Source organism: Sus scrofa, chromosome 3 (genome assembly GCF_054392235.1).
Source record: "Sus scrofa isolate SSC_HxYL_T2T_F1_AM1 chromosome 3, Sscrofa_HxYL_maternal_Yorkshire_Landrace_v2.0, whole genome shotgun sequence".
In the NCBI taxonomy this organism is placed as follows: Eukaryota; Metazoa; Chordata; class Mammalia; order Artiodactyla; family Suidae; genus Sus; species Sus scrofa.
The window spans coordinates 143,395,225-143,422,991 of record NC_139385.1 but is presented as its reverse complement, the minus strand read 5'-3'; the positions used below and the strand labels follow the sequence as shown (position 1 = coordinate 143,422,991).

Below are 27,767 nucleotides of genomic sequence, written 5' to 3'. Positions count from 1 at the left end.
TCTTTTCTTCTTTTTTATTTAGAGGAGCCCTTTCAGCATTTCTTTTAGAATGGGATTAGTATTGCTGTACTCTTTTAGTTTTGTTTGTTGGAGAAAACCTTTATTTCTCCTTCTATTTTAAATGATATTCTTGCTGGGTAGAGTACCCTAGGTTGCAAATTTTTCCCTTTTAGAACTTTGAAAATATATCTTGCCACTTTCTCCTGGCCTGTAGTGTTTCTGTAGAGAAATCAGCTGATAGCCTTACAGGGGTTCCCTTATAATTAACTCTTTGTTTTTCTCTTGCTGCCTTTAGAATTCTCTCTTTATCTTTAACTTTTGCGAATTTATTGTAATATGTCTTGGCATGGGCCCATTTGGGTTCAGCCTGTTTGGGGCCCTCTGTGCTTGCCATATCTCGATATCTATTTTTTTTAGATTTGGAAAGTTTTCAAGCCATAGTGTCTTCAAATATATTTTCAATCCCCTTTTCTTTTTCTTCTCCTTCTGGAATCCCTGTTATGCTTAGATTGGCCCACTTCATATTATCCTGTAGATCTCTTGTATTGCTTTCATGTTTTTTCACTTGGTTTTCTGCCTGCTGTCCTGATTTTTCCATTGTTCTATCCTCCAAGTCACTGATTGGTTCCTCTGCATTATCTATTCTGCTCTTCTTCAGTAACTTTAACTCAGCTTGCATCTCTGCAGATGAATTTTCTGTATTTTCTTGACTCCTCCTTGTATTTTCTAGCTCCTTTCCAAAGTAGTCTGCATTAATGTTCACATCCACTCTTTATTCCTTCATATTCACTCTCAGTTCTTTCATGTATTTTTACTATCTCCTTTTTGAACTCAGTGTCTGTTAGAATGCACAGGTCTGTTTCGTTATTTGCTCCTTCAGATGAGTTCTCCTGTTCTTTTAACTGGGAACCGTTCCTGAGTGTCTTCATTTTGCTTGTACTTTTCTGATTCTATGAGTTTAGGGAAAACAACTACTGTAGTCTTGGAGGGCTATTTGTATGAGTGAGCACCCCTGGTTATTTTGTGAGAGCTTTCTTTTTATTTCTAGGGTGCTGTGTGTGCTTCCAGGGAGATGGAGGCAATGGGCAGGGCTAATAGCCAGGGCCTGGTTGCTGGGCCCTTGACAGTGGCAAGGACCTGTGGGAAGGTGGTGCAGGCTGCTTCTAGTTGCAGAGCCCTGGGAAGTGGTAATGAGTCTCAGGCAGATTTGGGTGGTACCCAGAGCACTTGGCAGTGGCAGCAGCAGGGTGTGTGAGTTCCCAGGGGAGTGAGAGCAACAACAGGTGGTGTTTGGTCACAATTCCCTCCTCTGTGGTGCCCTCGGAAGTGATTGAGGCTGCAAGTGGTGCCTGTTCATGGACCCCTAGTGGGAGCAGGCCATGCCCACCTCTGGAGTCAGAGATAACTGCAGTGGTTTGCCCCAGCTACCTATAAACCACGCAGGAAGCACCCCATCCCACTTAGTGCATGCAGGAGGTGCTGCACAGGCTGCTGCCCTAGTTGCAGGGTCCTGGAAAGTGACTGATCAGGCAGCCATAGGTGGTGCCCAGAGCGTTTGGTAGTGGCAGCAGCAGGGCAGGTGTGTTCCCAGGGCAGTGAGAGCAACAATGGGTGGTGCTTGGTTGCAGTGCCCTTTTTTTAGCCAGCCTCTGAGGTGACTGGGGCTGCAGGTGGTGCCTGATCACAGAGCCCCAGTGGGGGTGGGCCATGCCTCCCTCTAGTTTCTGAGATGACTGCTGTGGTTTGTCCCCACTGCCTGTAGATCATACAAGGGATACCACGTGGCACTTAGCCCCCCGCTGCTCTTAGCCCACATGAGAGGTGTCTGGCCACCTCTTGCCCACACAAGAGGTGCCCCTCCACCCGTTGCCCAGAGCAAGTGGTCTCTTGCCGCCTGTAGCCTGCGCCAGAGGTGCCCCGCCCTCTGAGAGCTCACACAGGCAGGTGCAGGGAGAGTCTCATGGCGGTCCACCCCTCCTCCTCTAGCCCTCCCCAGCAATGGCGCCCTGCTTCTCCTGCAGGCCCAGACCTCCTCCTGGGTTCCCTCGGCTGCGGCACTTGGTTCCCCGGCCCGTGGCATACCACTCCCTAGCCCCTCAGGCTGCCGCCACACAGCCAGCCCCAGTCCTCTCCCTGGGACTGACCTCTGGAGCCTGAGTCTCAGCGCCCAGCCCCTGCCCGAGCAGCTCAGGCTGGGGTGTCCGGGGTGGGGGTGCAGATGGTCTGCGCGGCTCTCAGTCTGCTTTGCCCGTCTCAGTCCAGCTGCTGTGCTTCCCTTGGTGACCTTGAGGTCCCTCCCTTCGGCTGATCTCCCTGCCGGTCAGGTGGCTCCCAGGGTGTGGGTTCCTTTCCTCTTTCACAGCTTCCCCCTCAGAGGGCTACTCCCGTCCTGATTCCTTTTCTCTCTCTCTTTTTCCCCTTTCTTCTACCCAGTTATGTGGAGGGTTTCTTGGCCTTTTTGGAGGTGTAATGATCTGCCAGCGTTCAGGAGAGGTCCTGTGCCCACTGTTCTACATGTAGATGGGTTTTTTTTTTGTTTTTGGATGTGTTTATGGGAGAAGGTGTGAGCGACCTCTTACTCCTGTGCCATCTTGATCTATCTCCTGAAAACTACGTTGGTTTGTGCTGGTTTGGGTTAAGCTAGCACTTGTCAGAATGTATTTTCTATAATTACTGAGCTGTTGGGCAGTGCAGTTAATTTTCACCATCAAATAATCTAATTGGGCCACCAACAGATGAAGTTTGAAGGGGAACCTGATGATATATTAACCATCCTGGGAGTCTTTGTGTAATCATGGCTGAAAAACAGCACATTGAGAAGACAAATACCACACAATCTACCCCAAACATTATTCAAACCTTCCCTACGTTTTCTGGAATAAATTAATTTGAGATGAGGAATGTAATTTTTTCTCTAGAAAACAAAATATTATAGACTAATAATTTCTTAAAAAATGAATGTCCCATAAAGCCTGGAATTAGGGATTTCTTTTGCGGAGCGTGTTGGGATCACAGTGTGTGTGTGTGTCTATGTGTATGTGTGTATACCTGTGTGCATGTGTGTATGTATGTGTATCTGTGTGTGTGTATGTGAATGGGTGTGCATGTGTGTACATGCCTGTGTGTGTCTGTACATGTATGTGTGTGTCTGTGTGTGTGTGTGTGTGTGTGTGAGGAGACCCCAAAGAATCTGAGTTAGGGGAGGAATTTTTCCTGGTGACCCTCGGAGGCTGGTGTTGAGACGCAAAGTGAAGGTGCTCTTTCGATCAAACTCCAGCAGCTCAGTGATGCCCCCACCTGGACTCAGAGTCTCCTTACCACCGACCTGTGCTTGAGGATCCTCGGATAACCGGGAGGTGGGGGTGTGCGGAGAGGCAGCCACGCCCAGGAAGAGGCGCCTGGCCTCAATGCAGGAAGCCCTGGGTGGATGGAATCCTGGCTTTGCCCCTCGGGGTGGCATTGGGCCAATTAAACAACCTCACTGTCACTCCGCTCCCTCATTAACAAAGTGAGGCCAGTTCCTAGGAGCTCCCCTGCGGTGCTGTGAGCATGAGATGCAGGCTCCATCCCAGGCTGCTTCTCCTCTGCTTTATCTCTGGGCGCAGCAAGGAGGGACTTGCACACTAGCGTCCAGTCTCTGCTTCAAATTCCTGCTCCCACCTCCTACCACACCCCCAGGAAGGCCAAGGGCAAGCGGGAGCCTTCTCCCAGCACCTGTTGAAAGGGGGATCCAGTGGATTGCTGAGGAGCGGCTTGTTCCTGCTTTCTGGTCCACTTCTGTGGGTTTGGAAAGCAACAGCGAAGCGGCAAACAGCCCATGTTGGCTTTTCAGTCTTTCTGTGCTTTCATTTTTCTGTGTGTATATTTACCTTGTGTTTCTATTTAATGGTAATAACTTCCCTTTGGCAGGTGTTAATGTTGACTGCGGGTAAAGAAATTGGGGATTTAACACAGAAAGACCCCTTGGCGGACGAGCAGAAGTGCTCCTGGAAGGGCCTGGGAGCCAGGTGGTGAGTTGAAGTTTTGCTGGCTCTTTGGTTCACCCAGTTTTCAAAGGTGTGACGTGGCTGCAGCATTCTCCAATGGGGAGTTCATGTACTATGAAGTATTTGTTTGCATTAAAAAAAAAAATTGAGGATTCAATTGTTCAAAAGGTCTTGGTTTGTCGTTGCCTGCCTTTCACGGGAAAACAGTGCCCCGGAGTGACGAGCTCTGTTTGTCGTAGAGGGACCCTCGCTCCTTCTCGCCCTGTCCCCATCATTCCCTAACGCCACCCTTTGTAACCGTCACTGTTTTCTTGCCTGGCCTCTGGAGGCATCTGAGCTTCTGACCCTTGACTGTGCACTGAATACTGAAGTGCCTTTTTCCTTCCACTTACCAGCTCTTAGTCCATCCTTCTCTGACTATGGCTAACCAAAACCATCAACAAAACCATCTCAAATATATATATTAAAAAAAAAAAGAAATATGGGAGTTCTGGTAGTGGTGCAGTGGAAACAAATCTGACTAGGAACCATGAGGTTGCGGGTTCGATATCTGACCTTGCTCAGTGGCTTAGGGATCCGGCATTGCTGTGAGCTGTGGTGTAGGTCGCAAACACAGCTCCGATCCTGTGTTGCTGTGGCTGTGGTGTAGGCTGGCAGCTGTAGCTCCGATTCGACCCCTAGCCTGGGAACCCCATATGCTGTGGGTGTGGCCCTAAAAAGATGAAAAAAAAAAAGAATAAACTTTAACAGGGGAGGAGGTGGGATGGAGGGGAAGTTTGGGGTTGGTGGGTGCAAACTATTCCATTTAGAATGGACAAGCAATGAGGTCCTGCTGTACAGCACAGGGGACTCGATCCAATCTCTTGGGCTAGACCATGATGGAAGATAATGTGAGAAAAAGAATATGTGTGTGTGTGTGTGTGTGTGTGTATGACTGGGTCACTATGCTGTACAGCAGGAAACTGATTCAACACTGTAAATCAACTAGGGAAAATTAAAAAAAACTTCATCATGTGTAAGTCCTAAGGTATTGTTTATTTTTATTAGAAATAGCTGTTCTGTTTTTGAGGCACAGGGAAGGCTCTCCAGAAGTTCCCCAGGATCAGAGATTGTGTTACTGGGACTCCCACACATTTTATTCGGGCGGCTCTTTCCCAGCAGGACGGGAGCAGTGATGACGTCCTGTGAGCCAGGCGGGGGCAGTTGAGGTGACCTGAGCTGGGCAGGATCTGGGGCTGTGCTCTGGCTTTGGCCAGTGGTGGGACCCTGGGCCCAGCAATGACCTGGAAAGTCTGCTCTCTGACCAATGACATATGAGGGAACGCAGTGCCAGGTAAGGACGGTTTTCCCGGCGGTGCCCATGGCAGCCAGCGAGGACACTGTCCTGCAGAGACGCTGCTCCTGTGTGTTGATGCCAGCGCGGCCAGGCTCTAGGTCTCAGGTTTCAGCTGCTGTGGAGCTGTGCACTGTGATGCTGCAACGGCGTCATCTCCGAAGAGGCTCAAATTTTCTCTCTACATGTTTACCTGCTAATTAGATTTTTCTGCCTTCTTTTGCAGTTATATTCACATAGTTCCCAGAAAACCTGCGAAGATGAGAAAGTTGAAGGACGTAAGTGATTGCGGCTGACTGCCAAAGATGGGGTGCCCTCGAGGGTCGGGTAGAGACGAGCGTGCCGGCGTCGAGGAACCCAAGTCTGATAAAACAGCGTTTTGTAGGGATGCGGACAAAGGCACGTTGCTCTGGAAGCCAGAAATTGCTGGGCAAGCTTGTCCTCCTTGTCAAACCCCTCAAGTCACCGGGGTGACGGAAGCGTCTGTAAGAACATCCCACGCCCACGGTGAGGGAGAGAGCATCTTTGCGAACCAGCGTGCAGTCATTTGTGAAGCCTTGTTTCTTCTGTTTTGGTGATTTGGAAAGACAGGTGTCAGGAGAGGTTATTTTAAGTAATACAGGGTTGCAGCTAATTATCATGCTACATTGAAAGATTTGCTCCGTGTTCCGCACATTTTTGTACTTGATAGACATTTGAAAGGTTTTCAGGATGGAACCTTCCACCAGTCTGTTCACATCACTTGATTTGTAGCCAAAAAACCCACTTCACCTATAGGTTAAAAGAGATCCACCTTTTTCCCCCCCTTTTTTTGTCTTTTTAGGGCCACGCCCAAGGCATATGGAGGTTCCCAGGCTAGGGGTCGAATCAGAGCTCTAGCCGCCGGTCTACACTACAGCCACAGCAACGCGGTGTCGGCAACGCCAGGTCCTTATCCCGCTGAGCAAGGCCAGGGATCGAACCCCGCAACCTCATGGTTCCTAGTCAGATTCGTTAACCACTGTGCCATGACAGGAACTCCTCATTCCCGGTGTTTTAAAGAAGCGGGACCTCTCCGCGGCCTTGAACTCCACCCGGTGCTCCAGTGAAGGACTTTCTAGCAGCTCTCGCGTTGCCACAGGCACTGCCTGCAGAAGCATTTAGCTGCTTCCTTCAAGCCTATACGTTAGGGCCCTGTGGTGAATCGAGTCACATTTGTTACTCACCCACCTTAGTTTGGAACTTGCCAGGGGCATGAGGCAAGTTCCCAACAAGAAAGCAGTTCTGGCAGCCCCTGAATGGCAGGGCTGCCTTAACAAAGAGAGAGGGGAGCTCCTGCTGTGGCGAAGTTAGGGATCTGGCGTTGCTCCAGCTGTGGCACAGGTCACAGGTGAGCTGAAAAAGAGAGAGGATGTGGCTTCTGCTCTGCCCTCTCCAGGTGGGGTGTGGGATTGAGCAGCAGTTCTGAGGAGGCGCCCTTGAACGAATCTGTTCAAGTTTGTGTCTGTGTCTGTTCTTTGTCCACTTCAGTGATTTAAAAAAGAGACATGATGGAGTTCCCCCTTGTGGCTCAGTGGTAATGAACCAGCTAGCGTCAATGAGGATGCAGGTTCCATCCCTGGCCCCACACGGTGGGTTAAGGATCCAGCATTGCCGTGAGCTTCGGTGTAGGTCACAGACGAGGCTCAGATCCTGTGTTGCTGGTGTAGACTGGCAGCTGCAGCTCCCATTTGACTCCTAGCCTGGGAACTTCCGTGTGCTGCAGGTGTGGCCAAAAAAGACAAAAAGAAAAAAAAAAAAAGATTACAAGGTAACATTTGGCATTTTAGGACAGGAAGGAAGCATCTAGATTACCTTATGAAAACTCCCTGTCTTCTAGCTGAGGATGCTGTGGTGGGAGAGGGTAGGACACACCTCGTGTGAAACCAGGCACTGGAATTGAAGCGCTCGTGGGAGGCTCTGCCTCCCAAAGCTGCCGCGTGCTCAGCCGCGAGGCTTAGCTGCCCAAAGAGCCTCGTGCTGTTTGTTTGGAATTAGTGCTCTTCATTCAGAAAAATCTGATTATGAACGTTGTTCTTACCGAGGACAATGCCATAAGGTGGAGTTGGAGCCTGGTCCCCACCTTCCGTCCTCCTCCCGCTGCAGACAGGTGCAGCCGAGAATGCAGGGTGGGCTCCCAGCTCTCAGCCTGAGGCCTTTCTTCCCAGGAGGGCGGGGACATGTGGGCATTTTCCTTACAGAAAGGGCAGCCCTGGGTGCCAGGCGGTGAGGCAGACCCCCCAGTGCCAAGTAGAGTTGGCCCAGGCTCTGCTGGGAAGCAGGGGTTCAGCAGGGTGGGGCCCGTGGTCCTCCAGGATTTGTGCAAAGGGCTGGGGGAGGCGATGCCCGGCAGGAGGCACTGCAGAGGGGACCTGGTCCCCGTGCTCCACCTCCTCCTGGGACAGTGGAGAACAACTTGCAAGCGAGTCTGGTGCTGCTGACTCCCCGGGCCTTGTCCGAAGTTGAGGCCACGTGCAGCCCCCCTGCCCCTGCTCCAGGCAGCACGTTCAGCTCATGGCCCTTAACCTGTCCATGTGCTGGGCCTTAAGGATGTTCATAGCAGCTTTTATGATAATTACAACCCCCTGGGAACACGGTGAATGTCCAGCAATAGAGGAACAGTTGAATGATTCATGACTCGTCACGCTGTGTTTCCATCTCTAGGTATTGACTGGAAATAGTACCTCTTGGAATATTGTTGGAATGAAATGAGATGGAGCTGGGCCTGTTGGAAGAGCTCAGTAAATGATTGCTATCATGTTGCCTGATGTTACACTCATAGCTGACCCTATCCAAATTTGAGCTCCACAAATGCCTACCAATTTGACTACCAGGGCACACTGTTAACAGCGTTAAATATGCTATACTATAAGCTTTGGCTAAATCCAAATGTTCAATGTTTAAATGTTTTCTGCAGTTATTCTGCCTTCTTTGTGAGACATTCATATGAAGTAGAAGTACCTAGCTTCCTGTAGATTCTTTCATAGAATTTCTGTTTCGATCAAAATGTTTTAGTGGGAAAATTGAAGACGCTTCTCAAGAGACCTTGATTTTAGTATAGAAATTTACTTAAGATGAATGAGAATACCATTATGTACTTGATTATATTAAACTTGATTATATTATGATTTATAAGATGCTTGAACATAATAAATTCGGAATTATGTTTCATTAAATGCGGGGGCAAGGAAAATTAGACTTGAAACAGGTGCTCTTGGGATCTCGAATGTCAATGATGATGTCCCATTGGTTTTCATGAGAGTCAGGTCCCTGGTCTCAGTTTAATTCAAGGACTTCCGTTGCTGCCTCTTAGAGTTTGGGTTCGTAATGTCAAGTTGTCTAGATTTGGGCAGTGTTTAGAAAGCCGCTCGCCCAGTCCTTTTCTCTACACTTCTAGAACACATGAGATCTACTTCAATATTTTTTTTGCCCATCAGGGCTGGTCTTCTGGCCTCTCAGTGGGCTCATCCTGGCAAATAGCATACTGATGGTAAAACAATTAAACCACTCATTTAGACTGTGTTTATCTCAAGTTGTCATGGAAGCGAAGGAAGTGACTCTTGGAGGTGAATTTTCCAGATAACTGCAGTTACAGGATTCTAACAGAAATAATTTTAAAATTGACTTTTTGTCACTACAAGGTACCGCAGAAATTGACATAACACTGTAGATCGACTGTTCTCTTATAAAGAGTATATTAAAGATTAAAATGAACTGTTAACATAAATGCTTATAAAGGGCTTTATGTGCTTCCCTATCTTACTGAAGAGCAAGAGGAATGAGATTTAACTTTGTTTCGACTCAAGATTAGGCTGAGTGCTCTGCACAGACTGAGCCCAAGTCCAGTCCTGTCACGTCCCTCAGCGGCCTTGTCATGGGTGCTCCCTGTTGTTGAACTGACCCCAACACATGTGTTGGAAGCTTCTGTTTTTGCTTCAGAAATGGCTCTATAATTCGTTACGGAGAAATGCGAAAATGTGGGTAATTTAAAAGGAAACACACCCATAAGCCATTCATCCAAAGGTTGACCACCATGCTTTTCTATATGCTTCTAACACATGTAGGCACGTATGCCTCTGTGTACGCTTGACCCTTGAACAATGCAGGGTCAGGAGCGCTGGTCCCCTGCAGAGTCAAAAGTCCGTGGGTCACGTTGGGCTCCCCCCATACTCAACTACTGATAGCCTCCTGTTGCCTGGAAGCCTCACAGGTAACAGGAACAGTTGACTACCACAAATTCTGTGTGTTAGTGTGGTACCCACTGTGTTTTGCAGTCAAGTAAGAGGACGGGGAGGCTGGGGTCGGTGGACGCAAACAACGGCGTTCAGATGGATGAGCAGGGGGGTCCTACTGCACAGCCCGGGGAGCTCTGTCCCGTCACCTGGGACAGACCGTGATAGAAGAGGGAAAAAGAATGTGCATATGTATTTATGACTGGTCCACTGCTATACCGCAGAAAGTGGCACAACACTGTAATTCAACTCTAATAAAAAATGTAAAAAAAAGGAAAATCATAAGAAAGAGAAAATAGACCTACAGTGCCGCACTGTGTTGACACTGTCGTTTGCGTCATCTATGCACAAGATGAGTCTTAGAAAATACCAATGTTGTCTTATATGATACGAAACTCTAAATGTTATGCACGTTACCAACACCAGATATAAAAAATGAAGAGATAATGTGAAAAGGGAATTCCTCTTTATTTATAGGTGTAGTGATTCATGCGTTGATAATGAAGCAGCAGCAGTCTGACTGCTTTCTGGTAGCCTAGCCTACCCGCTAACGCACTGGTGTGAAGTTTCTAAGGCACACGGTATCACAGTCACGTTCGCGACCCAGTCCTGGGAATGTTATTGCCTTAAAAAAGCACACGTCCCTGGGACGATAGGCTGAACTGCAGTTTCTCTAATTATGAGAAAGAGAGAGGCAGACCAGACGGTCATATAGTTCTTTGAAAGCGAAGTTATTAAAAACAGGAGAAAAAGCTAACACATTACTAATTTTGTATTAAATAGCACTCACCTGGTGCCCACGTAAGGACCCACTAGTATCTACATCTATTTTATTTTATGCATTCATGACACACCTAACTTATTAGTTGTTGCTATTTCTAGGTTTTTAAATATTTATTAATTTTTTGGTATTATTTTTGATATTTCATGACATACCTAACATTAATTTGTTGATATTTCTGTTTGTGAGGTTTTTTAAGTTATTGCCGACCTCCAAAAAATACTCCAATATGTTCATTTAAAACATTTCATGTAAATGGACCTGTGTGGTTCGAGCCTGTGTTGTTCAGTGGCCCACTGCATACACTTCTTGCTCTATAAATATATTTATTTCAGCAAAAATGAAAGCAGATTTTACATTTTTTAACACATGCTCTTTTACTTAACAACGAATCATGAAATCTTGGTATGTCCACAGATGTGCTTCTATAACAATTTTTAGTGGATTCAGAGTGTTCCGCTAAGTGATACATACCGTAGTTCTCAGCTTTACTGCAGTGCAGTGGAGAAAATGTGCATTGGGGTGATTTGATGCGAAAGGACCCCCCCATTGAGTTAATTGACACATCGTCTCCCGTAGTTACCTTTCTCTCTCTGTCTCCCATGAGAATGTTTAGCAAATTTCCACTACGCAAGGCGATGTTGGCACTTATTGTCACCATGTTATGTTAGAGCCTCCGACTTTATTCGTCTTACAACTGAACGTTTGTACCTGTTTGACCCATCTCTTCCTGCTTCCCTGGCTCCCGGCCCCAGCAATCACTTTTCCACCCTCTGTTTCTACAAGTTGGACCCCTCCCCCTCCTAGAGTCCACGTACAAGTGCTGCCACGCAGTATTGGTCTTTCTCTGTCTAGTTTGTTTTACTCACAGCACCGTGACCTCCGGTTTCTTCCATGTTGGTGAAAATGGCCGACTTTCCTTCTTCTTAATGGCTGAGTAATATTCCATTGTATGTATTTAACACGCGTTCTCTGTCCCCCCGTCCACTGGTAGACACGAGGTTGTCCATACCTTTACCATGGTGAGTAGGACTTCAGTGAACACTAACCAGAGTACGTATATCTTTTCAAAGAAATGGTTTCATTTCCTTTGGATGTGTGCCTGGAAGTGGAATTGCTGGATTATGTAGTAACTGTTGTTTTGAGGACTTTTCATATTGTTTTTCATGGAGGCTGCATCAACTTACATTCCTGCCAGTAGTGGGATTTTTTTTCATATAGGAACATTAGCTCTTAATTTGTTTAAAACCTGCTATCAAACACTCCATTTTTTTTTTTTTTTTTTTGGCTTGCATGTGGCGTGCAGAAGTTCCCAGGCCAGGGATAGAACCTGCATCACAGCTGTAACCAGAGCCACAACAGTTAACCCCCTGCACCACGCGGGGACGCCCCAAGCACTCCATTTTTAACATGGGTCTTACAATGTTACCATAAATTCCCCAACAAGTCATTTGAATTTATATGCAATAATAACCTGTCATGCAGCCAGAGCAGTTCTAAGAAAAGCCCCACACAAAACGCGTGGAACACACAGTATAAAACTGATCTCCTCTGCAGTGCATTTTATTGTGTCCTAAGGGGCATGCCTTTATGAAGAATAAAAAGTGCAGGGCCTCCCTTTTCCCTTTTCTCCACATTCTCACCAACATTGGATATTTGCTGACTTTTTTTTAAAGGGCCACACCTGTGGCATAAGGAAGTTTCCAGGCTAGGGGTCGAATTGGAGCTACAGCCACAGCAACGCCAGATCCGAGCCGCGTCTGCGACCTACACCACAGCTGGTGGCAATGCCAGATCCTTAACCCACCGAGCGAGACCAGGGATCGAACCCGCATCCTCGTGGATCCTGGTCGGATTCGTTAACCTCTGAGCCACGACGGGAACTCCCTCCTTGTCGTCTTTGTGACGATGGCCATTCTGACGGGTGGGAGGCGACCCGTCATTGTAGTGCTAACCTGTGTTTCCCTGGTGATGGGTGATGCTGAGCACCTTTGGGCGAGTTGTGTGTCTTCTTTGGAAAAGTGTCTCTTTATGTCCTTTGCCCATTTTTAAACTAGCCTATTGGTTTGGTTTTGGGTTTTGCTGTTGAGTGATATGAATCCCTTGTACACTTTGGATATTAACCCTTATCAGATGCAAGGTTTGCAGATAGTTGCTGTTACTCAGTAGGCTGCCTTTTCACCTTGCTGCTGTCTCCTTTGCTGCATGGAAGCTCTCTGTGGTTAAGTTTGATGTAGTCCCAATGCTTATTATTATTATTTTTGGGCCACACCTGCAGCATGTGGAAGTTCTCGGGCCAGGGCTCAGACCTGCACCACAGCTGTGACGATGCCAGATCCTCAACCTGCTGAGCCTCCAGGGAAATCCCACCCACTTGCTTAGTTATGCTTTTGTCACACATACCTTTTTGGTGTCAAATCCAAAAAATCATTGCCAAGACCAATGTCAAGAAGCTTACTCCCTGTGTTTTCTTCTAGGAGTTTTACAGTTTCAGGTCTTACCTTCAAGTGTTCAATCCATTTTGAGTTGATTTTTGTGTAGGAAGAGAGGGGTCCAGCTTTATTCTTTCGCTTGTGGCTATCCCGTTTTCCCAGCATCTTTTTGCTGAAGAGACGGTTCTTTCCTCATTGTATATTCTTGGATCCTTTGCTGAAAATGAATTGACATGTGGCTTTATTTCTGGACTTTCCCTCCCACTGAGCTATTGGTCCGTCTTTATGCTAATACCATATTGTCTTGAGTATATACTAGCTTATGTCTATGGATAATAATTGCCTTCAACTTTGTTCTTCTTGTCAAGATAGCTTTGGCGGTTCATCATCTTTTTGGGTAAACTGATGATGTGGGAGCAAATAGGGAAAATTGCTTGAGAACCCTCCATAAACGAATGAGAAAAAACGCTAAGAATAATGATAGCCATCTCTATGGATTTGCCTGTTCTGGACACGTTATGTAAATAGAATCATAGGGTGGGTGGCCTCCTGCATGGGACTTCTTAAATGAGGCATACTGTTTTCAAGGCTTATCTATGTGGTAGCATGGATTTTTCAAAATTCCTTTCTCTGGCTGCATGATATCCCACGGTGTGCAGAGATCGTAATTTATTCATCCACTTGACAGTCGGCGGACTTTTGGGCCTTTCTGATGAGGGCCATGCGGGTGGGTGGGAACTGGCCCTCCCTCTTTCTCATTCTTGAGATTCCTTTCTTTTCTTAGCCCCTCTGATTGCTTCTTCTAAATTTGCCTGTGAAATTATTGTCATTGTCTGTCCCTCCTATCGGAGTCCGTCCAGGAGCGACCCTGGCTCCTCCCCTGTTCCCTTTCAGGCAGCGTGCTGCGTGCATCGCCCGTCCTTACCCTTGTGCCCGAGGCTCCCCGCTCTCTTTCCGGCTCGGGACGCTTGTCCATGTCTCTGCCCACAGGCCCTGTCACTTGGACGTCCCAAGGTTACTTCCAGTCAGCGTGTCCAGGTTCGACCTCGCTGGCCTCTTCTTCCAAACCAGTTGTTACTTTGTGCTTCCTTTTCAGAGAATGGAACTATAGCTCACCTGCTAAAACCAGACTCCTGGGTCTTGTTCTTAGCCTTTATTTCTCCCAGCCCCTCCCAGCCTCTCCTCTCAAGCCCCTCCCACCACCTCCTCTCAAGCCCCTCCCACCACCTCCTCTCAAGCCCCTCCCACCACCTCCTCTCAAGCCCCTCCCAGTCCCTCCCAGCCTCTTCTCTCAAGCCCCTCCTACCACCTCCTCTCAAGCCCCTCCCAGCCCCTCCCAGTCCCTCCTCTCAAGCTCCTCCCAGCTCCTCCCAACCCCTCCCACCACCTCCTCTCAAGCCCCTTTGGTTAATACTGTGTCCTTGACTCCTGTTCTTGTGGGGGCACCACGGGCTGTTGCTAGACAGTCTCGTGCCTTCCCGCCGGTCTCCCTGCGTCCAGCCTGGCCCTTTCCTACACTCCATCACATCCGCTCCCTGGTTCAGACCTTTGGTTCACACGCCTCTTTGCCCTCAGGGCATGGAGTCCACACTGCTGACCGCGAGCGTCGAGGTCCTTCTTGGTCTGGCCCTTGCTTTCGCCCACAGCCCCAGCGCTCACCACTCCTCCCTGTGTGTTCGGGATCTGGTCCGTGAGGAGGTTCCAGTTTCCCAAAGATCTTGTTTCCACGAGGATGTGTCCCTGACCCTCCAGCCAGGACTGAGCTGGTCCTCCTGCCTCGTCCAGCATTTCTCCGTCCTCGACGGACTGACTCCTTCTCCGTCAAGTCCCCCTTGCCGCCCCTTCCTCCAGGACGCCTCCTGTGTGCTACTGCGGGGATTAGGTGCCCTGGTGCTCCCACGGCCTCCAGAGCCTTGTTTAAAGGTCGCTTATTTGGTTGTCTGTGTCCCCGAGGCCCCTGGCCCCTGAGCGTGTGCTGCCCAGCTTGTTCCCTTTGCATCTTTAAGCCTCGGCACAGTTCCTGCCACGGGGGAGGGTCCTCCAGGGCTTAAATGAGTGAATGGACCCAGGACCGAGTGCCATCCTGGGGCTGCAGCCTGGCAGAGAGAGGGCGGGTATGCTCCCAGCCATGGGTTGGCTTTAGTTGCAGCCCTGCTTCTGAGTGGGGACTTGCCAGGGTGGCCAGCAGGCTCCATAAATCATGGGGCGGCTGTTTCTTCTGGATGGTTTCCCTGACTTTAAGGAGTCAGCAATTTTGGAGTCATTCAGAGTGACGGTGCCAACTGACCATCCGTTTTTCAGCAGGAGCTGGAATCCCTCCTCCGAGGCACCAGGGCACGCACATCAGCCATAGGGGCTTTTGGTTCCTTGTTTTGCGTGAACAAGGCTGCAAGGGTCTTCGCTGAGGGCTCTTGGAGCGGGATGAAGGGGTAGAAGGCTCAAGGCCTCTGAGCAACGACACAAATAACAACCACAACTGTCAGCCGGGCCCCTGCCCCACCCCAGGCGCCTTGCTGGCCCTGATGGTGTGTTATCTCACTGTGTGTTGCTCCTACACAGCAAGCCTAGGGCGCGGGCCCTGCTCTCATCTGCATTGCACGCGTGAGGGGCCGGCTTCGGGAAGGGAGGCCGCTTGATCAAGGTCACACAGTGAGCGAGTGACGGAGCCACTCCTAGAATCCTGGTAATGCAGCACAGGCTCCGAAATGCTGTGTTGGCATAGGTTCAAATTGCCACTTTGTTAAAAACTACAGTATATATACATTATATGTATACACATGTATATTTTATGGCTGCACCCATGGCACAATGAAGTTCCTCGGTCAGGGACTGAATCTGAGCCTTAACTGCCACCTATGCTGCAGCGGTGGCAGTGTCGGATCCTTTAACCCGCTGTGCCAGGCTGGGGATCGAACCTGCACCTCTGCAGTGACCTAAGCCACTGCAGTTGGATTCTTCACCCGCGGCACCACGGCAGGAACTCTCCTGGGGTCAGGTCCGAGCCACAGTTGCAACCCAAGCCACAGCTGTGGCAATGCCAGGTCCTTAACCCAGTGTGCCGGGTCAGGGGTTGAACCTGTGTCCCATGCTCCCAAGACACCACTGATCCCATCGCGCCGCAGCGGGAACTCCCAAGGAAGATCTGTTGACTGGCTTATCACGGCCAGGACGCTTAACGGCCGTGTTCTTGGGAAGATGACAGAACCCCTCTGAGTCCTCTTACCTGGATGCTCTGCCCGGTGTCTTGAGGATTAGGTATAAATGCACGTAGGGTGGGAGGGCAGTGCCCGACAGAGAGTAGGCGTTCAATCAGCCGTAGGTGCTGCTCGGGGAAACATGCCGTGGGGGGGTCTCGAGTGTCTTCTGTCCCGGAGGTTGACGGGTGTCATCCCCTGGACTGTTGAAGAGCCTGAAGGCCTGGCACCTCTTGCCTCTCAGCGCGGATGGGTGAACTGTCACCAGCTTCAGAGAGAAACAGAAAAGCGTGTTTGCCTGACCCTTCCTGGGAGGTCGTGAGCACCGGGAAAGAGTCTGGCATCGCGCAGGTAACTGCTGGAGATGTTTAATTAGGCGGGTGACGGCGGTAATGAATCATCAGCACATAAAAAAGCGATTCGTTTGTCGTTTCTGTAATTGTACGCGGTCGAGCAGAAAGCTGGTTCTTGGGGTAGCTGTACCTCAACAGGATTTTGCAGAGGGTAATTTGGGTTGTTTTGTTTTCAAACTAGGTCTGTACATTCATGGTAGTTGTTGGTAGTCATGGCACTGAGTTTGTCACTTTAGTAGCAGGTGTGTGTAATTTTATATAGAGGAAGAAAATGGGGGAACGCGGATGTCGGGTGCGTGGCCACAGCGAGCTCCCTTTTTCAGAGCTCCTTCCCCGAGTATCAGAGCCGCCTCTCACTTGTCATCACAGAGTCGGGCTCCAGCAGGCCGCAGGCTCCGGGGGTGGGCGGTGGGGAGAGAGAGGCTCAGGCCGGAACCTCAGGGCAGCAAAGACTCAGGTCCCTTCTGGGAACTTCATGCTGGTCTCGGTCGCAAGGGGGTCCGGGCCCAGCCTTGGGGAGCGGTGGGGGGCGGGTTAGCAGCGACCCGCTAGTCTCAGGGAAGCAGCAGCCCCAGACAGAGGTCCCTGCGAGGCCTGCGGACGGGGTGAGGGCCGGGTCCTAGGGCATCTCTGCGGGTGCTCAGGGTCAGGGGGTGGCAGAGGAAACTGTTCCTGCAGGAAGAGCAGGAGTGTGGGGGACCCCGAGCCTCCCTCAGGGGCACTGATCCTGTCGCTTTGGAGGCGGCCCTGAAGGGTGATGGGAGCGTGGAGGTGGGGGAGGTTGGTCTGAGCAGCAAAGGCTGGGGTTTGGCCAGCGGGCCAGTGGCTGACGGGTCGTGATGCAGAGCGTGGAGGGCAGAGGGCAGAGGGCACAATGTACTTGGCAGGTACATGGGGGGGTGTGGCCAGGGGAGGGGGTGCTTGTTGGAGGGTGCGGAGGGCCCAAGCTCCTCAGCCTGGTGGGGAGACAGGGAGCTCCTTCGGAGGGCCATGATGGGGGGATGGGCGGGCATCCTGCAGGCAGCCCAGGGCAGGGCACGTGGCCCCGGGCACAGTACTTGGCACAGGTGTCTCTCCATCAGTGCAGTGAGAAGCCCTCCGCTCACCCATGGGTCTCCATGGAAACGAGGCACCTGACGGGGAGAGGGGCCCCCAGGGCAGGTTTCCAGACGCTTTCCTGCCTGGGCACAATGTACTTGGCACCATGGATATGGAGCTCAACTTGAGTGGGGCCCCGGAGAGGCTCAGCCCTCAGGTTGGGGTCACAGGAGAGGGAGGCGAAGGCTCAGAACCCCACGCAGGTGCTCCCGCCCGCTGGCCAGGATGCTCCAGCCCAAGCCTCACGGCTGGATTAGAAGCCAGGTCCTCTGTGCTCTGGGCTGGGCCTCAGGGTGGCCCGCACTCTCACCCACCCCGCCAACCCTCACTGGGCCCCTCCGTGCGTGACCTCTCCCCCCCGGGGAACTCACGGCCCTGCAGCCAGTGGTCTGCACGCCCGGGCTGGAATCCTGCCCAGCGCGGAGCCCAGCTTCCCCCGAGCCCCCGTCTTCCCTCGTGTTCTCTCAGCGATGCTATGTGTACTCTGGGTATTTAGCGCCGGCTTGTTCGCTGAACTGAATTCTGAGAATTCTTTTTTTCTTTTTTCAGGTCAAGCCCGTGGTACATTGTGACATCAGTGTGCCTTCCAGGTGGCAAACGTCCCGTCGGCTATCCCGACCAATAAAGTGAGTACAGCTGGTGGGGGAGACCAGATGGTAGCCCCCTGCCCCCCTCCTCCCTGCTTCCCTGGCCCCCTCCCCCTCCTCTCTGCCACTCTTTTCCCCCTCCTCCCCCCACCTCCTCGCGATGGCTCATCCTTCCACCTGGGGGAAGATTCTGTAAGATTCGGCCCTTCGCGTGATACAGGTTCTCTTGAATCCTGATTCTGGAAAAGCAATCCGACTGCCTTGCTGCAGTTTCCAGTTCATGTGGGGGTGGAAGCGCCACTTAGCCTTAGCTTTTTATCTATTTTGGGGTAAGCTAGTCACTGCAGCTGCTGGATGATGGGAAAGGTAAAAGTTATGCTCCCACCGTGAGCTCTTACTGCCAGAGGCCTCTGGGGTGACACATCCTGGTCGAGTGTGGCCACAGGACCAGCTGCTCCAGGAAGCGGCCGACAGAGATGGGTGCAGAGGTGCCGGTGGACTCTGTCTGGGTTAATCACAGCCCCTTCGTGGGCCAGCCTGCCTCGTATTGGGTTTTAGAATGAGAACTCGGAGTTCCCATCGTGGCGCAGTGGTTAATGAATCTGACTAGGAACTATGAGGTTGTGGGTTCGATCCCTGGCCTTGCTCAGTGGGTTAAGGATCCAGCGTTGCTGTAAGCTGTGGAACGTTGCTGTGGCTCTGGCTACGATGGCTACAGCTCCGATTCAACCCCTAGCCTGGGAACCTCCATATGCCACGGGAAGCGGCCCTAGAAAAGGCAAAAAGACAAAAAAAAAAAAAAAAAAAGGATGAGAACTCACTTGGAGTTTCCACTGTGGCTCGTCACCTTGTCTCTGTGAGGGTGTGGGTTTGATCCCTGGCCCCCCATTAGCGGGTTAAGCATCCAGTGTTGCTGCAAGCTGCAGCATAGGTGGCAGATGCAGCTCAGATCTGGCACAGGCTGACAGCTGCAGCTCCGATTCTACCCCTAGCCTGGGACCTTCCATATGCTGCGGGTATGGCCCTAAAAAGACAAACAAACAAACAAACAAACGAAAAAGAGAAAGAAAATAAAAGAAAAAGAGAGCACTCCCTCGACTCAGACAAAACATTGGTTCAAGTCCAGCCTCTTACTCTGGGGCTTTGGGACCTGGCCACGCGTCCTCTCTCTGAGTGGCATCGGTTTGCAGGGTCCTGGTGCCTCTCAGGGGCGGGAGTTCTCCAGACGGCAGCCGTCCCCCCCAATCCTTCTTACAGTGTGGTGTTTTGAGGGTTTGGGGAGGCCCCACATGGCACCTTCCTTCTCACTGGTTCTGCTCCCATGGATGGCGTTTCAGTGCGTTTCCAGCGTGGTGGCCCCAGGGCCGGGGGCCCGCAGCTGGCCAGTCCCAGCCTCGGTTAGCAGCGTCGTCCTTGGTGCCCCGCCGACCAGCTGGGGGCGCAGGAGGCTGGGAGCCACCTCAGACCCCGCAGAGCCCCTGCCGGGGAGGCCCAAGGACGGAGCCAACATGACCCGTTCATCAGCTAAGCTGCTCCTGTCACTCACCTTCTAGACTTTCACCGTCGTTTCCTCAGAATATTCCCTTCAGCTCCGGCAGGGGCGCCACCTGCACGTCGAGGGCTCTTCTGCTGCGCCGTTTGTCCATCTGAGAGCGGTTTTGAAATGATGGGAGACACCGCATCTCTAAATTTGGGAAGGACGTCTTTTTCTGAAGAATGGGTGGAGGTCCCAGGGAACTTTATTGGCTGATGGGTCCTTCCTAGCAAGGACACCTACCCCTAGAGACGCATATATATATATGTATATATATATATACACACATATATATATATATTTTATTTTTGGCATGATGCAAGAACATCAGTGATTCTCACTTATTTTGACAGACTTTTTTCTACTGTAAACCAGTTTCTTTTAAGACCTATACTCCTCGCCTTCCTTTGGTGTGCTTGAAATTCCACTAGATGGACCCAAATAACCATCCAAACGCAGGGCCTTTTCTACCAAGGAGAGACCTGATCATGTTTGCTTGGAGACCTTGTAACTCAAACGCACCCAGGAAATGGTCACGACGCTTCCAGGGTTTGCAGTGCTCGAGGGAGAAGCATGTTTTGGCCCTTGGAAGTGGGGAGCCAAGGTGGGGGCGCTGAGGGTGAGCTCTGCAGCAGCTGGATGGGGGGGGGACGCCCCTGCCTGTCCGGGTCTCCTCAGAGCTCAGAGGGTGGAGACCACGTCCAGGCCAGGTGGCCAGCTTGGAGGTGGAGGCTCAGGCCTGTGTCGGTTCTGTCACGAACGGAGCTGTGCACAGGCTAAGCGCTGAGTGATGCAGCCACCAGCATCATCATTACGTCACCTGGACTCCTTTCCTAGATCCAGGGGCTAACTCCTTCTTTGAAAAATTTTAAAGATTTCTTATTTAAAAATTGTAAATATCTGGAGTTCCCGCTGTGGCTCAGCAGTAACAAATCTGACTAGTATCCATGAAGACGCAGATTTGATTCCTGGCCTTGCTCAGGGGATTAAGCATCCGGCATTGCTGTGAGCTATGGTGTAGGTTGAAGATGTGGCTCAGATCTGGCGTTGCTGTGGCTGTGGTGCAGGCCGGCAGCTGCAGCTCCGATTGGATCCCTGGCCTGGGAACTTCCATATGCTGTGTGTATGGCCCTAAAAAGACAAAAAAATTTGTAAATATCCTTCTTAAAAGGTTTAAAATATTATTTATTAAAAATGAATGAGCACATTAGGAGGTATATCAGCAAAGCTGTTTCATGCCTTTCGCTAGTCTTACTTCAAAGTTATTTAAAAAAAATAAACTATTTTTTATGGCCTAAGTAACTTATGCACATGGTAAATAAGTCATTTTTTAAAAGGTATATGTTACAGAGTTCCTTTGTGGTACAGGGGGGTTAAGGATCTGGCAATGTCACTGCAGCAGCCCAGGTCACTGCTGTAGCCCTGGGAACTTCAGCATGCCGTGGTCACAGCCAAAAAAAAAAAAAAAAGAAAAAGAAAAAGAAAAGAAAGCATACATTGAAAGTAAGTCTTCTGCCCACTTTATATCCCCAGAGGTGACTGTTAAAAGTTTCTGGCTCTGCCTATTCAAGGGTTTAGAGGGGTATATATATGCTGCATACACGGCTGAGTATCTTCCTTTTCATCCTACTGCAGAATTTACCCTGGTTTCTTTTAAAACATGTATTTATTTGTTTAATTTTATGGAAGTATAGTTGATTTATAATGCTGTGAATTTCTGCTGTACAGCAAGAGTGATTCAGTTACTCACATATATATACCTTCGTGTACATATTCTACTCCGTGATGCTTTATCCCAGGGTGTCGTGTGCAGTTCCGCGCGCTCTGCAGCAGGACCTCGCTTATCCATTCTGTACATGAGACCGTGAACGATTGGAGAGAGAATACGCCTTCCGTGTGTGCGAACAGATGAGCGCTTTGAAAAACGGCCGTGTGGTGCTGGAGAGCCGAACGCGCCAGAGTCTAATCTGGCGGCGATGGGCTTTTAGCCTGTGTGCGGGAGCTCCCGCCCGTCCATCACCCTCCGTCGCCGACTGTCCAGGGAAACCGCTTTCGGCTGTTTCTGCTGGCGGTGTTCATCCGCGTCCCTGGATGGTCAGGTGGAAGATGGGCTGTTTGATGCTTGAACAGCACAGACAGAATCCGGCAGAGCAAAGGTTTTTTCCCCTCAGCCATTCTCCAGCTCAACCAGCCAACTGCTGGAGAGGCGTTAGGTCCATCACTCCCTCCAAGCTTGCAGCTTCCTAAGTGACACAACGGGATTAGCATTTATTGTTCGCAGTTGAAAAAACCCTTCCAGGTGATGTCAGAGCGTGTTCTGCCCATATTCTCTTCTGGGAGTTTGACAGGGTCTTGTCGTATGTTTAAGTCTTGAAGCCATTTTTGCTATGATATCGCTTATATCTGGAATCTAATATATGGCACAAATAAACTTTTCCACAGAAAAGAAACGCACGGACGTGGAGAACAGACTTGTGGTTGCCGGGGGCGGGGGAGGGAGTCTGGGGTTCGTAGATGCAAACTATTGCCTTTGGAGTGGATAAGCAATGAGATCCTGCTGCATCGCACTGGGAACCATATCTAGTCACTTGTGATGGAACATGATGGAGGATAATGTGAGAAAAAGAAGAAATATATATATAAGTGTGTGTGTGTGTGTGTGTGTGAGTGTGTGTGTGAGTGAGACCGGGTCTCTTGGCTGTACAGCAGAAAATTGACAGAACACTCTAAACCAACTATAATGGAAAAAATAAAAATCATTAAAAAATCCTTGTAGGTCGTTTCCCTCATATTTACATGCTTATTAGAAAAAGGGGAAATCTAGAAATGTGTTAAGAATAAAATAGAAACCACTCTTCTCTCACTCCTCAGAGACAAGCCCTGTTCACCGGAGGAATGTGATCTTGGCTCTATAGCTGCTCTTGCGCTTTTTTTGTTTTTTTCAGCATTAATTGCATTTGACCATTTCCCCCCAAAGACAAATTCTGAGTAAACAGTTTTAAATAGCCGCATTGTTTATTATTGCATGGCTGTGCTATAGTTTATTTAACCATCCTCTGCACTGGACCTTTAGGTTGTTTTTCTGTTTTTGTTTTGATAAATACAGGTGCACTTTGTTTCACTGAGCTCTGCTTTGTTGTGCTTCACAGATACTGCTTTTCTTTTTCTTTCTTTCTTTCTTTTTTTTTTTTTAATGAATGGAAGATTTCTGGCTACCCTCTGCTGTCAGATGATGGTTAGTAACTTTTTAGCAATAAAGTATCTTTTAAATTAAGGTCTGCACATTGTTTTTATAGACATACTGCTGTCGCATCCTCAGTAGACTATGGTGTGGTATAACATGACTTCATGCACTGGGAAGCCCCACTGAGTGAGGCCAGGGATTGAACCCGCAACCATAGTTCCTAGTTGGATTCTTAACCACTGAGCCATGCCGGGAACTCCAAACTTTATCTTTTTTTTTTTTATTTTTTTTTTTAGGGCTGCACTGAGGCATATGGAGGTTCCCAGGCTAGGGGTCAAACCCAAGCTGTAGCCATCGGCTTACACCACAGCTCACGGCAACACTGCCAGATCCATAACCCACTGAGCGAGGCCAGGGATCGAACCTGCATTCTAGGGACGCTAGTCAGATTTGTTTCCACGGAGCCACGATGGGAACCCCATCAGCTGTTTTTATCCTCTTTCCAAAGGACTGCACCTTATTTCCTTTGGGATATTCTCTCGGCTCCATGGAGGGGACAATGGCTGCTATTTTAACGGCAAAAATTCCCTGTTTTCCAAATGGACACAGTTTTCTTCCATGATATCCTGTGTCATGGAGGCACATTTTAAAAAGAATACAGTTAATTCTATTCATCTGGGCCTCTTCTGTCCTATGAGGCTGTGTCCCCAGCGTTCCTGTTCTGTCCCCGTCTCCTGCGGATGGCGGACCCTCCTCTGAGGGCTGCTCAGGGCTCCAGGTGCCTTTCACAGTTGGTCCTGAAATGATGTATCTTTCTTGAATTTCCAGTGTTTCCCCCCAAAGTGTGAGGCACTAACATGGCTTTCTCTTTTATTCTTGCAGTGTTTTCACAAATGGGAGATTATTTTTCCCACCTGTCAAGATTATTATTCCCAGATTCTGCCTGACAGACTGGAATTGCGTGCTGGCCGTGATTGGAGAGAAGGTCTTTCCTCTGGGAGGCGTCCGAAAGTAAGGCCCCGCCTGGCCCTGGGGACCCCAGTCCCAGGGGCTGGCTTGGTGCTTTTCCGTGAGAATTCCTTGCTGGGACCCGTGGGTCCCAGGGGCTGGCTTGGTGCTTCTCCGTGAGAATTCCTTGCCGGGACCCATGGGTCCCAGGGGCTGGCTTGGTGCTTTTCCGTGAGAATTCCTTGCCGGGACCCATGGGGTCTAAGACGATTCATTGTGAGCTCGAATTTAAGTCTTCAGGCAGACGAGATTTCCGCTGTCTTTGGACCAGACGTATTTTTAATGGGTTCTTTCATTTATTCATTCAGCAAAGTTTATTGAGCACCTGCCTCTCGCTGGGTGTGGTGAGTACAGCTGTCAAGGCAGACGTGCCCCTGTCCCCTTGCCCACGGGTCCGACCGCCCCCTGTGCCCCTGCAACAGTGAACGTTCAATTCGATGCTCCAGTGATGACGCCTCGTTGGCAGCAGGAGTCCGGCATCTGTGGGGGAACCGGCCTCTGAGCAGACTTGTCCTAACAGTGGGAGCTAAGGCCTGGGACCACTGGGCAGTGGGTGTGGTGGTTGGGAGCTGGGCCTGCCCTGGCCCCCTCGGGGACGTGCGTCGCTTCCCGAGGCCTCTTTCCTCATGTGGACGGTCGGAAGTGGTAACAGAACCTGCTCCCAGGAGTCCTGATGTGGCTCTGGTCCTGGCGGCGTGCTCGGTGTGACCTGAGCGGGAGGCGGGCTGGCGGTCATGGTCAAGGAGCCTGGCATTTGCGGCAAATTCTATCCGGTTCCATGTCCACAAGTGAGTGTCACCGTGAGGTGGCAACAGCTGTTGGGACCCAGACTGTGAGCGTCCCTCAGGTTGGCATCCTGCAGTCTCTTGGCCGCTGGGTCCTGTGTACGTGGGCGGATGCTCGCAGTGGTGGTCACAGCGGGGGACTGGAGGTTGGGGGTGAGAGGCAGGGTGGCCACGGGGGACAAGATGCTGAGCAGATGGAAGCGGCTGGGTTGGAGGATGGGTGCTCACAGGCGGTCTCCTGTGGGTGGACGGGGGTGGGGGTCAGCGTCCTGGGGGGACAGGAGGGTTGTCGCCGTGTTGGGGGCCCTGCCAGCCCAGACCCAGGACTGGCAGTGGGACCCGCTGCAGGGCTGGGGTGTCCCAGGATCCCCGGCAGCCTGGGGCGGGGGATGGGCGGGGGAGGGACTGGTCCACTGCCGAGGTTGGGAGGGATGGCGGGCGGCTCTCTGGGTACGCAGGGGCGAAGCCGAAGTGGGTGGAGGGAGAGGTGGCTGTGCCAGTGAACCCAGGGACAGCCCGCTGGTCTTAGACCTCAGGCCGGGCGGTCAGAGGATGGAGGGGGCAGCGATGGGGGGTGGCAAGGCTGCGGGGCTGCAGCGGGAGAGCTGAGGGCCTGGTGGTGGGGACATGCTGGGCTGACGAGAAGGCCCAGAGTCTTGCCGGGGGAGTGGGCTGGGGACGCGGGAGACACAGAGATCTTTCAGGCCAGGGAGTCAGGAGATGCGTACGACGCTGAAGGGTTACTAGAAGGGTCGTTTTTGCGGAAGTGATGAGCCAGCTGGTGGGCTCTGGGCTGGAAGAACACATTTACTTTTTTTTTTTTTTTTTTTGGCACGCAGAAGCTCCCAGGCCAGGGATTGAACCTGTGCCCCAGCAGGGACCCAAGCCACAGCAGTGACAATTCCGAGTCCTTAACCACTAGGCCACCGGGGAACTCCCTTTTATTCCTTTTTCACTTTTTTGGTGAACTGATTCTCTGAGGGGTAAATTAAAATATAGAAGATAGATTTACAGTCAAGTTGTGATACCAACAATGAAAACGGACGTGTTCCTGCTACGACGTAACTGTCAGGACGTTTACCGCAGTGGGATGGAGCTTGGCCTATCGCGGCTGGTGAAAAATGGTGAATCAAATGTTCCAGAAGGCAGCGGTTTATATAATCAGTACCAGAAATGCCCAAGTGACTCCAGAATGCAATGAGAAATATTAGCGTTTTGTCCTTAAAGAAATAGAGACGATTTGTGTGGAGCAGATAGACTTGGGCCTATTTTTTGGAAGAAGCCGGAAACAGCCGCGGAGTTAATCATAAGCGCTGCATCTACGACTGAGTATCAGCAGCGGTGAGAGTGAGAGACAGTCCTGGGAGAGGAGCACAAAGCAAGGAAATAGGGTAGTTGGAGGGAAAACAAACATTAGATCAATACACTTATTTCTTCTTCCCCCCGGGCTTAAATTAGTTCTCTATGGCTGAGTTCAGAAAAAGCGCAGCGCTTGGAAATAAAAGACATGCTTTGAAAGTGCAGATGATAAGCTTGAAAGAGGGATACAGTGTGCACATTATAGTTTTTATTTTTTATTTTATTTTATTTTATTTTTTGCTTTTAAGGGCCGCACCTGCGGCAAATGGAGGATCCCAGGCCAGGTGGTTGAATTGGAGCTGCAGCCACTGGCCTACACCACAGCCGCAGCCACGCGGGATCCGAGCTGTGTCTGCGACCTACACCACAGCTCATGCCTTAACCCCCTGAGCCAGGCCAGGGATCAAACCCGCATCCTCCCAGATCCTCGGTGGGTTCGTTAACTGATGAGCCATGAAGGGAACTCCACATTCTAGTTTTTTAAATTCAAGGTACGTGTTACCTTTGAATGGAACCTACAGAGAATGTTCAGCACACGCTTGAAAAGTCACTTGCGTTTATTGGCGTTTCTCCCTCTTTAGATAATGTTCACGTGGTTCGGCGGAGGTTTTTCTATTAGACCTTGGCCTTGTGTCGGATGGACACTTTGCCACATGCACCGTGGTATTAAAATTAGTTGGCTTAGTGGATAGTTTTGAATTTTCTTTGCGGGGAAGTCCTTAAGTAGGATCGCGCGTGGGTCTGTGTGACTGATTACGGCTGATCTCGGTGTTAGAAAAACATGCTTTTCGCAGATGTGGGTTGTGTGCCGGTCACGTGGTAGGCTCCGGACTGAGCCCAGCCTGCTCCGCTCCCCCCTGAGGCCTGTGGCCCCTGCAGAACTGAGAGTCATCCCAGTGGACCGTGACCTGCCTGGAGCCCCATCCAGGGCCGCGCTCAGGAGAGGGGTTCGCCCTGAGGCTGGGGGAGTGTGTAGAGGCGGGGGGTGGGCTGGGTCTGGGAGGAGGTGCTGGCCCACCCCTAAAGGGGGCACCCCCAGATTTGTACGCCGGTGCCTCTCTGGTCTCCCCTGGTCCAGCCCTGGTGGGGAAACGCAGTTGTGGAAATGCCTGGACGTGAGGGTTGGCCAGATGCCGTCCAAGAAGGGAAGGTGTTGGCGTGGGGAGGAAATTGAGCAAGAAGGAGAGCGAGCTGCCCAAGGGCTCGCAGCCCCGGGCTGCTTCCTTGCCACCTGCTGGAGGAGAGGGTGGGGAGCTTCCTGGGAGGCTGTGTCTGAGACTCCGAGATACAACTATTTCCGGTCTCAATTTTCATTGAATCCGAGTTTGTTGGGCACCTGCGTCAGACCTAAGGCTCTTCTGTCTGCTTCCTTAGCATCTGTGGACTCTCCCAGCTGGAGGCCTCCCCTCTTTCTTTCCGGCTGTGGCGTTCATCTTCATTATTTCTGGGTCTGCATCTTCCTTTCCACGCCTTTTTAACTTATTTCGGGGATTCTTATTACCTGGAGGTTGGCACGTCTCTCTCTTTTTTTTTTTTTCTTAGCTTTTCTTCTCACTGTTCTGTTGTCTTTCTCTGGGGGAGTTCCTCTATTCCTTTTATTTTTTTTGTCTTTTCGGGGCCGCACCCGTGGCATATGAAGATTCCCAAGCTAGGAGTCAAATCGGAGCTGTAGCTCTTGGTCTACACCACAGCCACAGCAACGCGGGATCTGAGCCTTGTCTGCAACCTACACCACAGCTCACAGCAACGCCGGATCCTTAACCCACTGAGCGAGGCCAGGGATCAAACCTGTGTCCTCAGGGATGCTGGTCGAATTTACTTCTGCTGCGCCACGGCGGGAACTCTGAGTGCCTCGGTTTTATCTTCCAAATAGTACTTTGTAC

At 50.6% G+C, this 27,767-nt stretch overlaps 1 protein-coding gene across 4 annotated transcripts in view; it reads left to right on the top strand.

The window, feature by feature from the left end:
- DCDC2C (doublecortin domain containing 2C) overlaps positions 1 to 27,767 on the top strand; it is a 115,488-nt gene that overhangs the window by 9,252 nt on the left and 78,469 nt on the right. For all 4 annotated transcript variants that reach the window (XM_085016181.1, XM_085016179.1, XM_085016178.1 and 1 more), the window contains exons 2-4: positions 5,546 to 5,597; positions 17,977 to 18,053; positions 23,615 to 23,743. In XM_085016181.1, the coding sequence (XP_084872307.1) occupies positions 5,546 to 5,597; positions 17,977 to 18,053; positions 23,615 to 23,743 (258 nt within the window). The remainder of the gene's footprint in view (positions 1 to 5,545; positions 5,598 to 17,976; positions 18,054 to 23,614; positions 23,744 to 27,767) is intronic.